The following is a 15574-nucleotide window of genomic DNA, read 5'->3' on the forward strand; positions in this document are numbered from 1 at the left end:
AGGAATATTTCATTTTTATTGTTTCACTTTAGCATTATTAAAGTGGTTGTAAACCCTGGTAGAAAAAAAAAACCCTGCAAGACAAAGGCATAGCATACTAGCTCACTATGAATTACTTGGGAATTTTAAAGGGAAAACACTGCGCTATAACTAAAGGAAACAAACAGCAGCTGACACTCAAAAAAACAAAGTTCAGTGAGAATAAGGGGACAAACAGTGTAGCGCTAAGTGAGTGAGTAAAGAAAAGGGAATATTTAAGGAGTATTAGTAATGAAACCAATACTATACCACATACTAATGACAAAATATAAAGAAATTGGTGAACAAAAGTACAAATATTGGTTCACTTGGTACACAATATGTGTATAAAACATGCAACTACTAGTGAATATTAGTGGCTATAAATGTGAGTCCCAAAGAAAACAGTCCATATATGTTGAATAATGGACGAATAACAGTGTCGGTCGTTCCAACAAGAGGATCAGGTAATACACAATTCGGTTGGACCAGGAATAACAGCTTGTCTGAAGTGACTTCAAAAAGAATAAATAAATACTCTTACCAGAGAGAGTGGACTCATCTGTCCTATGACAGTGGGTCAACTGCGCTTGTAATCTCAAGTAATGCCAATCCGGTGTTCCGGGTTGATGATGGTCCAACTTGCACAGACTTCCAATATTGGACGCTGGGACATGCGTCTCCCGGATAAACAGGGTCCAGTTGTTCACACTGGGGTGCCACCCCAAGTGCAGTGAGTATTCAAAAGAGAGAAAAGAAAAAAGGCTCCAAATGGTGCAGGTCAGATGGTAACCATTGGGTTTATTTAAGAAGGGTCATAAAAGCCATGACATAAAAACAATATGTGATCACAAATTCGGATAAAACATAAAAAAGCAATGTGGGGTGCCAAATGCAAGCCCGACGCGTTTCGACAACAAAAGGTCTTCAACAGGGGCATATTGTAACCCTCCACAATGCTACCAAATTTATAAACTGACCCATATCTGGTCCGCCTATTTAGGGGCGGAGCCGGAAATTGGGGTCTGGGTGTGTGCAGAGAAATCATCCAATGGGTGCGTATCATGAATGGCTCACTCTGCACATCTTAACCAATAGGTATCAAGCTATCAGTCTCACAATCACTATAAAAACACAGATAAACACCATGCATTATGGAAATGTATATTAACACCAAAATCTCTAATAATATAGTAAAAACACTCACGGCTAAATCAAAAATTCCACATCTCACCCTCATTCTGTATCACAAGCAATGTATTTGCCAATGCAATCAAGCAATATATTTGCCAATGCAATCATGCATCATCTGTCGGGACATGTGAGGGCATGGAAAATTATAAGGACATGTATAGTCAGTGCAGTCAGTGTATGATAAGCAAATCCACCAATAAACCAATATTTGTACTTTTGTTCAACAATTGTACAAATATTTTGTCATTAGTATGTGGTATAGTATTGGTTTCATTACTAATACTCCTTAAATATTCCCTTTTCTTTACTCACTCACTTAGCGCTACACTATTTGTCCCATTATGAATTACTTACCTGAGCTCAAAGCCCTCGCAGCCATCCTCGTCTCCCCCTCCGGCCAGCGACCTCTCTCCCGGGGGTTACTTACGGGTATTGCGGCTCCGGCTCTGTGATTGGCTGGAGCCACAATGACGTCACTCATGCGCACACAGACTGAAGCAACGGCACATACGTGCCATTGCTTCAGTTTGCCACAGTGTGCATGTGCCAATGACATCGGCACATGCAGGGGACATCTCCTAAACCTGCATGGTTTAGGAGATATCCCCTGTCCCCTGCATGTGCCGATGTCATTGGCACATGCACACTGTGGCAAACTGAAGCACGTATATATCCAGGGTAGCTACAAGTAAGCCTTATTATAGGCTTACCTGTAGCATAAAGTTGTTGTAAAGGGTTTACAACCACTTTAAAATCACTGCTCCTGAAAAAAACTGACATTTTTAAAACTTTTTTTTTGCATTGATACATGTCCCCTGGGGCAGGACCCAGGTCCCCAAACACTTTTTATGGCAATAACTTGCATATAAGCCTTTAAAATGAACACTTTAGATTTTTCACATTCGTGTCCCATAGACTTTAACCACTTGCCGACCCCCGCACGCCGATTTGTGTCGACATAATGGCACGGGCAGGCAAAAGGGCGTACCTGTACGTCCCATTAAATTTGCCAAAGATCAGTGAAAAATGTAGCCATGTAGCCCCCTAGTGTTTAACCCCTTCCCTGCCAGTGTAATTTATACAGTAATCGGTGGCTATTTGTAGCTCTGATCACTGTATAAATGTCAGTGATCCCAAAATAGTGTCAAAAGCATCCGATCTGTCCACCATAATGTCGCAGTCCTGATAAAAATCGCAGATCGCCACCATTACTAGTAAAAAAATAATAATAAAAATGCCATAAATCTATCCCTTATTTTGTAGACGCTATAACTTTTGCGCAAACTAATCAATGTACACTTATTTTACCAAAAATATATAGAAGAATACATATCGGCCTAAACTGTGTAAGAAATTTGTTTTTGTTTTTTACATATTTTTGGGGGATATTTATTATAACAAAAAGTAAAAAATATTGCTTTTTTTTTTCAAAATCGTCGATCTTTGTTTATAGCGCAAAAAATAAAAACCGCAGAGGTGACCAAATATCACCAAAAGAAAGCTCTATTTGTGGGAAAAAAAAGGACTTCAATTTTGTTTGGTTACAATGTCGCACGGCCGCACAATTGTCAGCTAAAGCAAAGCAGTGCCGAATGGCAAAAAATCCTCTAGTCAGGAAGTGGGTAAATCCTTCTGGGGCTGAAGTGGTTAACGATCTTTGAGTGTTCGCACAAATTTTTTGCCTGTTTGCATGTTCTGCTGCGAACCGAACCGGGGGGGTGGGGGTGGGGGGGTGTTCGGCTCATCTTTACTCCTGACCCCTATACTATATACTCTAAGTTGTGCATTACATACTCCTGAACCCTGCACTATATACTCTATGTTGTACATTACATCATTCTGATACTATATAGTCCTGTCTGTTGTATCTTATATAATATGTTGTACATTACATAGTCCCTTCGTCATACGCTGCTGTCCCTTCTGCTCTCCTCTCTCCCCCCTCACCCTCTCCTTCCTGCCATTCGGCTAGTGTCTGTGTGTCTCCGTCTCTGTCCCCCCGCCCCCCCGCCACTATTAGCAAAATTACTAATGTTAAATTCTCACTACCACACCTCTATTATATCTTGCCATAGCATGCTGTACCTGTCTTGTAGAAAAACGAACGTTGTAAATACTGATTTAGCGCTGTTTTCAGGCCAGTCATGTGACTCTCAGCAGGTTTCCAAGTCTACTACAGGAGAGGCTAAGCGTCCATATGATCTCCCCGGCTGACGTCAGAGGGAGATCACGGCCCCTCTTACAGTATCCATCCATCGGAGCTGTACAGCGGCCATAAGTCATGTGACCGGCTTGAAGACGGTGTCAGAAACCATGAAACAGACTGAGACAGAAGCACAATCAAATCACACTTGTTTATTAATAAAAATAAAAAGGTAACTAGAAAAAAGCGTAGTCAAGCATAGCCAGAGTCCTGTAGCCATATCGGGTAGTCAGCCAGTCCAAAGTTCATTAACCAGATCGGGTAATCAGCCAGGCCGGATGTCAGGGATCCAAGGAGAGCAACTGCAAGCAGGATAAGAAGCCAGGTGGGATCTCAGCCAGACAGTCTTGAAACAAACAGCAGGAGATGGTTCCCTGTGATGTGACCAACGCAAAGGCAAATGGAAAAGTGAGCAGGAAGGCTTTAAATAGGTAGGTCAGACAAGCATCATCGGGAACAGCTGGTAACTGTGGAAAAAAAAGAGAGCTGGCAATTAGCCGACAGCTGAGCGGCCAGCCCAGAGGAGGAAGGGCTAAGCCAGCCCTGACAGACGGCTCTAAATCAGTATTTACAATGCTCGTTTTTCTACAAGACAGGTACAGTGTGCTATGCCAGGCTCTAATAGAGGGTCTGGCATTCTTTGTGTTATATGGGTTAACCGGTTCCAGACCGGCTCATGTCTTTTTATGGGAGCAGAATTGCACCCCCTGCACGAAACCCCGTACGGGTTCACTTTAAGAGCCACCAGAGGGAGCGTGCACGCCGCTGGACAGCGGGGGATCTGATGCATGCAGCCAGCAGTTGTGATCGCATGCACGAGAGGCAGCATGGGGATTTGTGTGTGTAAACACACAAATCCCTGTTCTGTCAGGGCACAGGAGACATATAGTTTGTTCCTACTAAGTAGGAACAACGATATGTCTCCTCCCCTAGTCACTCCTATCCACATACAGTTAGAACACACTGAGGGAACACACGTTTAACCCCTTGATTGCCCCCTAGTGTTAACCCCTTTCCCTGCCAGTGACATTTAAACAACAGCATTTTTATAGCACTGATCGCTTTATAAATGTCTATGGTAGCAAAAATGTGTCAAAAGTGTCCGATCTTTCCATCGCAATGTTGCAGTACTGCTAAAAAGTGCAGATCTCCGCCATTACTAGTAAAAATGAATTTTTTTTTTTTTAAATCCCATATTTTTACCATAGTTTGTAGATGCTATAGCTTTTGCGCAAACCAATCAATATATGCTTATTGCAATTTTTTTTTTACCAAAAATATAAAGAAGAGTACATAGCAGCCGAAACCGATGAAGAAATTTAGTTTAAAAAAAAATGGGGATCAAATACCACCTAGATCTATTTGTGGGGGAAAAAAGGATACAAATTTTGTTTGGGTACAGCATTGCACAACCGCGCAATTGTCGGTTAAAGCGACGCAGTGCCAAATTGTAAAAAGTGCTCTGGTCAGGAAGGGGGTAAAATATTCCGGGGCTGAAGTGGTTAACAAACCCTTTTAAATAGAAAGTGAGTCCATAACCCAATGATGGGGGTCTTCAGGATCAGTCCAGTCTTCATCTTGGTTGTTCTCCCCCCATCCTCACTCTCTGACCTCTGGTGGGGCTCAGCCCCGCTGTTATTTATGACTAAATCATGGACTAAATAAGGAAGTGCAGGACTTCTTGTGTTGGGAAGATGGCAATGAGTGATAGAGGGGGAGGGGACACTCGTCTTATAATCCCCTCATCACTGTCACTCCTATAAAAGACAGTTCTCGTTGTTTCCTCACTCTCTGACTAAGGTCCATGAATAAAGAAATGATCTGGTAGGAGATCAGAGGACCCATTTACTAGTTACCTTGAGGGGGGAATTGTAAGATCCTCAGAGACAAAGCTGCCTGATGTGGGCGGAGTCCTGGTTTAGGGGAACCAATCAGCTCATGTCTAGTAATAATCTTTGTATTTCTATTTTAGTAGATGGACGGGAGATGAAGAAAACCTCAGAGGATTGTCTCACTTTGTCTCCAGACTGTAAAGTAGAAGATGAGGACATCACACAGTATAGTCCAGGAGAAAACCCGACTACCTCAAATGTCCATCCGGCACCACACAGTGTAGATGGACCATCGTATTCCTCTTATCCTGAGGAACCTCAGACTGTGATGGACGGTGCCGTCCTTCCAACAGAGAAGAGGTTTTCCTGTACTGAGTGCGGGAAATGTTTCCGTTCTAAATCCAAACTTAATGTGCATAAAAGATCTCACACAGGGGAGAAGCCGTATTCCTGTCCTGAGTGCGGGAAATGCTTTATGCAAAAATCAGACCTTGTCAAACATCAGAGATCTCACTCTGGGGAAAAGCCATATTCCTGCCCTGAGTGCGGGAAATGTTGTATACAAAAATCAGACCTTGTCAAACATCAGAGATCTCATACAGGGGAAAAGCCGTATTCCTGTCCTATGTGTGGGAAATGTTTTTCAGTAAAGTCCAGTCTTTACACACATCAGAGATCTCACACGGGAGAGAAGCCGTATTCCTGTCCTGAGTGCGGGAAATGTTTTTCAGTGAAGTCCAGTCTTTACACACATCAGAGATCTCACACAGGGCAGAAGCCGTATTCCTGTCCTCAGTGTGGGAAATGTTTTTCAGTGAAATCCAGTCTTTACACACATCAGAGATCTCACACGGGGCAGAATCCATATTCCTGCCTTGAGTGCGGGAAATGCTTTTCAAGGAAGTCCCATCTTTACACACATCAGAGATCTCACACGGGGCAGAAGCCTTATTCCTGTCCTGAGTGTGGGAAATGTTTTTCACAGAAGTCCAGTCTTTACGTACATCAGAGATCTCACACGGGGGAGAAGCCATATTCCTGTCCTGAGTGCGGGAAATGTTTTTCACAGAAGTTCAATCTTTACAAACATCATAGATCTCACACGGGGGAGAAGCCGTATTCCTGTCCTGAGTGCGGGAAATGTTTTTCAGACAAGTCCAGTCTTGGCACACATCAGAGATCTCACACAGGGCAGAAGCCGTATTTCTGTCCTGAGTGCGGGAAATGTTTTTCAGTGAAGTCCAGCCTTTACATACATCAGAGATCTCATACAGGGGAAAAGCCATATTCCTGTCTTGAGTGTGGGGCATTTTTTTCAGAGAAGTCCAGTCTTTCCGCACATCGGAGATCTCACATGGGGGAGAAGCCGTATTCCTGTCCTGAGTGTGGGAAATGTTTTTCAGTGAAGTCCAATCTTTCTACACATCAGAGATCTCACACGGGGGAGAAGCCATATTCCTGTCTTGAGTGCAGGAAATGTTTTTCACAGATGTCCACTCTTTCTAGACACCAGAGATTGCACACAGGGGAGAAGCCATACTCCTGTCCTGAGTGTGAGAAATGTTTTTCACAGAAGGCCAATCTTTCCAGACATCAGAGATCTCACACAGGTAAGAAGCCACTTTCCTATCCTGAGTGAGGGAATTGTTCCTCACTGAAGTCCTGTCTTCCTGTACATCAGGGATCCCACACAACCCTCGAGGTGTATTAGTGCCTTGAGTGTGGGAAATGTCTTCTATATGAATGTTGCTGGACATCACAGCTCTCATGTGGGGAAGAAGCACACCCTGATATACACCTCAGATATACTCCATGGCTGATCTTCATCATGTAAGAAACAGTTCCAGGGGTGCAGACATTTTTTGGAAAAACAACTTGTCCAAGGGACTAAATCGGGGTCCCAATCTCCTTGTCCCTTATGACAATCTCCTTGTTCCTCATCTACCAGAGAGCTCAGCAGTGGTGTGGAAGTTCACTGAAAACTACAAGCTGACATCGACAAAGGACAGAACTCTGTGAATGAATGGCACGGCCGCGCTCTTTTCCTAAAGTGACAGCTGATACGGGGAACTTCGCTGAGCCGCTGCAGGAACATGTAACATGTTCCCGAAGGGGAACTTATCCTTTAACCCTTTCACTGCCAGAGCTGGTTTTGCATTTTTTATGCCCTCACTACTTCAATACTGGACACTTTCATCTCCCTCCTGCCCAGGACAATTTTCAGCTTTCAGCACTCTCACACTTTGAATGACAATTGCGCGATCATGCGACACTGTATCCATATTTTGGAGGTTTGTGATCACCACTGGGATTTTTATTTTTTGTGTTACATATAAAAAAGACAGAAAATTGTGGGGAAAAAAGTTTTTCTGTAATAAAATTTTTATAAATAAGTACATTTTCTCCATCACTGATGGGTACTGATGAGGAGGCACAAATATGCAGCACTTATGCGTGGCACTGAGGAGGAGGTACTGACAAGCATCCCTGTCAGTAGGGGCAGTAGGCCGGGCGGGAAGGAGTTAAAGAATAATTTTAGGCCTGAAGATTATAAAAAAACAATTATATATTTTCTGAAAGCAGACACCCTGGAGATTTAAAATCTTAAATTTGTGTGCTCCTGTGAAATGGTGACAAACTTCAGTACCCTATATTTTCTGTAGGCAACATTTTAAAAGCCCACTATAGGTCATCAGTTTAGTGTTATGGAGGAGGTCTGGTGTAGAATTATTGCTCTCCTTCCAGTGTGCGAGACCGATATGTAACGCAATCAATGTTTTCAGCCGTAGGCTCCCCAATGTGTGAGTTTATGATTGTATATGTGGGGCTTGGGCCTCAGATTTTTTTGGAGGTGGAGCCTGGGTTTAAATTTAATTTTGTACAATTAAAGAAGAAAAGTTTTTTTTATTTTTCATCACATAGAGCAGCCTTTTTCAACCAGGGTGCCTTGAGGTTTCTTTAGGAGTGCCTTGGCAAAATGCCTATAAAAAGCAATTACAAGCCGAGGGTGGATGAAGTCTTTTAGTTACACAAAGCCACAGGTTTTCATTGTACACCATTACAACCTTCTAGCTAACGACCAATGACATCATCAGTTAATAAGATGTCAGTTGCCTGAATATCATCCTTGTGTGACCGTCCCCTGTTCCTCTCGAGCGGCTTTGGCGTCTCATTAGCTGAGTGATGGAGAAAAACTGAGGGAGAAGAGAAACACTGGAATACTAGTTAGTACCAGTTTGCAAAAGTGTATTTGCTTTGGATGAATAAATCACTTCTAACATTGGGTGTCCTACGTGTGTGGATGTTGTTTCATTATGTAGAACTATAAGCCCTTGTACACACGGTCGGACATTCTGCCAACCAAATCTGTTGGATTTTGTCAGACGGATTGTGTCCAAAACTGTTGCATACACACGGTCGGACCAAGTTGTCGGAAAATCCGATCGCTCAGAACGTGATGACGTTATTTCGTTACGACTGGACTACGTTCAGGCTAGTAGCCAATAGCTTTGGTGTAGGAATTTGATCTGAGCATGCGTGGCACTTTGTCCAATCGGAATTCTCTACACATGATCGGAGTATGTCCGATCGAACCAGTTGGTCGGGAAATATTTCCAACAAGTTGGAAAATTGGGTCAGACGGATATTCCGACGGAAACAGTCCGATGCATACCACACACAGTCGGATCATCCGACAAAACGGTCCGATAGGACACATCCCATCGGAATCTTTGACCGTGTGTACAAGGGCTTAAAATAGTTTTTACATTTTAGAATGGGGTGCGTCAAGACTGTCCATAATTTTGGAGGGCGCCTCAACATGTCCATAATTTTGGAGGGCGCCTCAAGATTGTCCACAATTTTGGAGGGCGCCTCAAAACTGTCCATAATTTTGGAGGGCGCCTCAAGACTGTCCATAATTTTGGAGAGTGCCTCAAGACTGTCCATAATTTTGGAGGGCGCTTCAAGATTGTGCATAATTTTGGAGGGCGCCTCAAGACTGTCCATAATTTTGGAAGGTACCTTGACTAAAAAAAGGTTGAGAAACACTGACATAGAGGACAAAGTCCCCTATGTGATGATTTTGTGGTGTCAGGTTCTCTTTTATGAGACATCCAGGGTCTAAAAGACCCCCAATGTCTCCCCTGTGTTGGAAAGATAGAAGTGCAGCGCTAAAAAAACATATCAAAAATTAACTAAGACCATGTTGTGAGCCTCACACTCAATGATAAAGAATGTGGAACCTTAATTAGATAATATTTGAAAATGTTGGATAGAGATTAGCTCCCTAACTGAAAAACGTGGTACCAACATCCCAAAGTTTAAGATAAATAGAAAAGCTTGGAGATACAGGACTTTAAAGGTACCTGAATAGTATACATATCACATAATAGTCAATTAAGATATCGAAAAGATTTTTTATTTACACAAAATTAAAAAAGAAGAGAGGCAAAAAAATGCCTGCAATCATGTCTACTAACATAGGCCTATACATATAACCTATTGCAAGAGACAAAAAAATTACAGCATTCTAATGCATAAACCATTCTGTTCCCATTTTTTTCCAACATGTTTCGCCTATGTGGCTTCTTCAGGAAAAGGATACAGACTACTTTTACTGAATGCACGAGAAAATATGATTCATTTTAGAAGTATATAACTAAAAAGAAAAACAGAAATGAATACATGAAAAAACAAGCAAAAACTATATTAACATAAACAGGGTACAGTAATTATTTTTGCAGATGTGTGGCTCCCAACACCAAATCCCCAAAAGAAAAAAAGTACTCAATGTGTGTCTCACTACAAAGCATGATGTTGCATGTTCCCCCTACCTCTAAAAAGGGGGGGCATGTAGGTCAAATCCAGTACAAAGAAGGTTCCCAAGATATCCCGTTATACACACAAGCCAAAAATTGGTCAATAAACAGCCAGAAAACCCGTAGAGAGGGATAGATTCGCTACAGCATTTCCTTGTTGCCATACAAAATATAATACCTGTAAAATCAGAAATAATAAGAAAAAGGAATGAACAAATTCAAGTGGAGGGAAGCAGGAAAACAGTCCAGAACAGGCCATTGAGACTGAACTGCACCTACCTCTCACCAGAAAATGGATAAAGGATATATTGAAATAACTCCGGGAGCTCAGGTAAACCGCACATTGGGCAATTGCCTGATGGGTAGATATTCACATCAACAGGATCTATGTAAAATATCAAAGACGTGGTACAATAAAATATTATATTATATGGGAATAAACACAGGGAGGGCCCGCCTTAATAATTATATATATATATATATATATATATATATATAATCCCACCGCACTGCGGACTCCACTGATCATAGATCAGGATATCAGAGACTTAAATCAAATCTAGCAATATAGGCCAAAGCTCTCACCTTCCTGACTTTCTCTCTATGGCGACCCTTATATGTGGCGACACACGGGATCCCCGAAAGGGGGAAAAGGCATGGTCCCACCAACCCCCCCACGTCCCCACACACCGAAATAAGCCTCCTCTGCAAGAGGTCAAAAGCTCCCAATGGTTGACCTGGTTTTAACTAGGCTTGTGCAATTCGTTTCGTAACTAATCGAAATTCGGCCGAATTTTGCATCTTTTGGACATTCGGATGCATTCGAATGTCCGAATAAAAAAATAACGAATAACAACGAATACGAACGAAATATAACGAATGAATTCGACATGATTCAGTAATTCTTTAAAGATCTAATGAAACAAAAGGTCAGCTCAAAGTAAATCTTATAGTCCAATCAGCTGATTAATTTTGTGTCGGAGGATGGATTACTGGCAAAGGGCATTCCTGAGAACTGAGTTAGAAGGGTGTTGTATTGTATTTGAGCCGAGGAGAAGAGACGTTGTCATTGTGTGTGTTAAAAGATTCAATAAACAAACGACTTTCCAAACTACGAATCATTATAAAGGAATGTCTATACGTACATAAATAGCGAATTTCAACGGATACGAACGAATGAATTCGACACTCTACGAATAATAACGAATTATCAGAAAACTTATTAACGTAACATAACAAATATAACAGAACGAAATGATGTATTTTACGAATGACAACAAACCAAAACTAAACGAAATTTTCCGTTGTGCACAAGTCTAGTTTTAACAGAAATGTATTTTATATAATAATTTCTTATGCATATATCGAATAAACGCCAAATACATAAATTACAAGATAGAAGAACCGCGCTATTCAACACCAGGAGTAAGTAAACAAAAACAAAAAACAAAAAACGGCTAAATACAGATCCTCTGTATGTCTTATATGTCTATATATATATAATACTAGGTTGCTGCCCCCCCACACAAAGAGAGTCCCCTTATAGGGTTTCTTTCAAGAATGGAAACAATATAATGACCGGGGAAAATGGCGCTACCTATTTAACATGAACCCAAACAGGTTCTTATTCCACCTAAATGAAAACTTTAGCCAGAAAGACCCAAAGCTTATAAACTCCTATTACTGTTGAAACCAGGAAGGAATACAAACCAGCTCCACCCAGAAGCTATTAAGTCACACAGATTATATAGTATGTCTCCAAACCCACCCTAATGAGTGTGATAAGTCTCTTATAATCCCAAACAAACCATCCATAAATCTTGTGAAAGAAGCTGAATATCGAAAGAAAAAATAATAATAATACTAGCTGCGATTATTCGCAAAAATGCATCAGTGCTAGAGTTTACCAACAGTTTCCCCACTAGAGTATCATAGTGAAAAACCAATGTAACGTGAAGAAAACATCCGGTGAAAGAAAGGGAGAATTAGCATAAAAGTATCAGAAAAATGTAACCAAACTTATATATAGTTCGGTGCGATTTTACCCCTAAAATCGCATCGGTGCTAGATTACAATTGTGTCAGTATGTTAGCATATGTTAGTGAAAATATATATCCCAATAGCTGAATGTGAAAGAATGCAACTACTAATATTTATATAAGAGAGCATAAAAAAGTTTCAGGTGAAAATACGAAAAATTATATATATGTGAAAAATTAATATAAGAAACAACTAATCATATAATACAGCCCCTAATAATATGAGTGCATCAATACCCTTGAATAATAGAATTAATGATAATCATAGAAAAAATATGTAAATATAATAAAAAAACAAAAAATATATTAATAAACCTAAATAAAAACTGAAACAAAAAAATATAGAATAAAAAAATATATATAAGATATATATATCCAATAGTCCAAAATGTATAGTCAATAGCGTAAATCCCCCAAAAATGTGTAAAAAAAATGTTCATAAAGTGACTTTAGTGCTTCCTGTGCAATCTTCAACGTGACTTCCGTGCTCCCCCACAAGGAACCCCACTCACCAGAAGAAAGTACCCCTGCAGGGGTTGCTCGCCTTCAGACCAAATCTCCCGATGTCCGGCTCTTTAACCCTTAATTTGGTGATTGATCGTATCCAGAAGAAAATTCCATATATCCTCATAGGAAAAAAATTGAAGTCTCCATAGTGTAATCCATATAAAAAATCTATTTATTGCCACAAAAATGATAAAAAACATATAAAAAGCACAGCAGAAAAAATATAAAAAATAAAAAAATATATATAAATAAAACCACAACTCTCATATAATGAGAAAAATCTGTGGAAACGCAGTCCACCAAGAGATCTAATATGTTAATGCATCCGAATGTTCCGGTATTGCTCCAGAAAAAACAGCATGTAATTAAGCAAAGTAAAGGAAAAAAAACGCTAATACACTCTCTGTCCCAGGGAAAACAAAAAAAACCTTCTGCAAGTAAAACCCACACTTCAGGGCAGTATCCCGGGATTTTTACCCTGTTGAAGGTGGTGACTCTATTACTATACTTCCCCTTGGGATAGAGTCCTTATAGCGTAAGTTCCAATGCACCCGTGGATGCCGTACGGTAGACACGCAGCTTGCGCTCCACCTGCGTTCCAAACACCGTCGGCGACCCGGAAGTGACGTAATCAGCGTAACTCCGTCGAACGCGTTTCGTCATTGACGTCTTCAAAAGAAACCAAACTAACATTTTCACTAACAACCAAAAAAGAGGGGCTATTATTATACCTTTACGCGGCGGTTAAATGAATGTCCCGAGCTCCACTGCACTCCACGGCTACCTATTTAGTCCGGCTGCCTCCTAGGTAGCCGTGGAGTGCAGTGGAGCTCGGAACGTTCGTACCCTGTTTATGTTAATATAGTTTTTGCTTGTTTTTTCATGTATTAATTTCTGTTTTTCTGTTTAGTTATATACATCTAAAATGGATCAGATTTTCTCGTGCATTCAGTAAAAGTAGTCTGTATCCCTGTCTGGGGCCTACTGGTTAAGATATGGTCCTGAGCTACCTGTCCTGCAGGAAGAAGCCAAACAATTGAAAGATCCAGGGGAGAACTCATCTTGGAGAGGACTGAGCGAAAGGCTGGTATCTCAAGAGGAGCCCGGTGACTCAATTGGAGGATGCATCCAAACCAATCTACCTCACAGTACTGCCGGATAGCTAAAGGAACTTTGGTACTGTGTTGACGTGTTCGCTACCATTACTGAATCCTATGGCAGAGGATTGTTCAACAATGAATTGTTTTCATCAAGTCTGTGGCAGAGACTTTTGTCAGTGCATCATTCCGGCTGCTAGGCCAGTGAGAGAGGCCTATCCGGGTGAGCAAGATCCGTTGACTGAAGGTGTACTTGTCTTCGGGATCTCAAGTTCCTCAGTGATCTGCACAAGGTTTCTGAACTTTCCCCTAACCCTTCTACTGCTCAAGTTGTTGAATAAAAAGTATTGGAAAAAGAATGAAGTGACTGGTGCAAACGTCGGTGGGCGCAAGGCCCGGTATAGACTCTAAGTTTCGAACATGGTGAACTGTGGGTAGGGGTGATGGCAAAGACCCAAAATAATATCAGCAGCTCCTTCGGGGGTCAGTGCTACACAATAAAGGTTACATTTTAGTTAAGTGGCCTTTTGGTCTGCAGGGAAACGCACCCTCATCTGGTTCTAGACCATTATTATTTACAGAAATTGTTTATTGCTCAGGGAGCCCCTAGAAACCTATGGAGGAACCCTGGCTGATAAAGACTGGACTTGGCAGTAATATATTTCTATCCCCCTTGGTGGGAGTGGAGATGACCCATCTATAAGGATATACAGTACATACACACACAGCACAAGGCTGTGCTCACACTACGAGATGTTTCTCAAGGCTGCAGTTCCTCTGAGCTCCACAAGGTGGAGATCTCACTTTTACACAGGAAGTCTCTATGGAAGATGTCAAGTGAGTTCAGGAACAGACAGGAAGTGATGTCAGGTACAGACAGGAAGTTCTGGGTAAGAGGTGAGTCGGTAGGAAGTAGAGAGAAGACATTGCTGGAAGTGGCAGTAGAGGAGGTAATAAGATCTTATTTTCTATTTACACCCAGTAACCCCCCCGTCATGTCCGTCCTCTTCCTCCATAGTCACTGTGATGTCTTTTATCTCCAGCAGATGATGATACACACATATATAGTGTGGAGACCTAGATTAACCCCTTCAGGGGCAGAACATTTCACCACTTGTGGGGCCGGAACATTCTCCTCATTTTGGAGAGGTGTCACCTTTCCCACCAATCACCTTCTCACCCCATCAGTCTATACTAACGGGTTATACCACTTTTATTAGTGGTGGGGGATGGGGTTTATTAAGGGGGGATTGGAATATGTATGTCTTTATTTGATAAGATTCAGATAGGGAGAAAGAGGGAATACTATAATTTTAGTAAATGTTCCTAAAACGAATGTCTCCATAGTTATCCCAGTCTCAGATACTCATCCTAAAATGTGATCAGTAAAGTCTCCGGAGTACACGGAGATCATAGGAATATGATGTGTCCTGGCAAAGCCTAAAGACAAAGGTCATCTTTTATTTAGGGGAGGTGTGACGTACCCGGCAGAAATGACTCTGTGGGTAAAGATACTTCCCAGAGCGCCCCTAACAGCTCCTCCTCTCAATGTCCCTCCAATCCAAGTCAGAGAATCCTATGACATCACACTGGCCTCACAGCTCCTCCTCTCAATGTCCCTCCAATCCGAGTCAGAGAATCCTATGACATCACACTGGCCTCACAGATCCTCCTCTCAATGTCCCTCCGATCCAAGTCAGAGAATCCTCTGACATCACACTGACCTCACAACTCCTCTCAATGTCCCTCCGATCCAAGTCAGAGAATCCTATGACATCACACTGGCCTCACAGCTCCTCCTCTCAATGTCCCTCCAATCCAAGTCAGAGAATCCTATGACATCACACTGACCTCACAGCTCCTC

At 41.6% G+C, this 15574-nt stretch overlaps 1 protein-coding gene across 1 annotated transcript in view; it reads left to right on the top strand.

Moving 5' to 3' along the window:
* LOC143986871 (uncharacterized) overlaps positions 1 to 8530 on the top strand; it is a 116880-nt gene extending 108350 nt beyond the window's left edge. Inside the window, exon 21 of the mRNA XM_077485278.1 lies at positions 5608 to 8530. Within this exon, the coding sequence (XP_077341404.1) occupies positions 5608 to 6886 (1279 nt within the window). The 3' untranslated portion in view covers positions 6887 to 8530. The remainder of the gene's footprint in view (positions 1 to 5607) is intronic.
* Positions 8531 to 15574: the final 7044 nt, after the last annotated feature.

The sequence above is a fragment of the Lithobates pipiens genome, unplaced genomic scaffold, assembly GCF_037356315.1.
Source record: "Lithobates pipiens isolate NorthernLeopardFrog02 unplaced genomic scaffold, aLitPip1_a1.2 Scaffold_18, whole genome shotgun sequence".
NCBI lineage: Eukaryota > Metazoa > Chordata > Amphibia > Anura > Ranidae > Lithobates > Lithobates pipiens.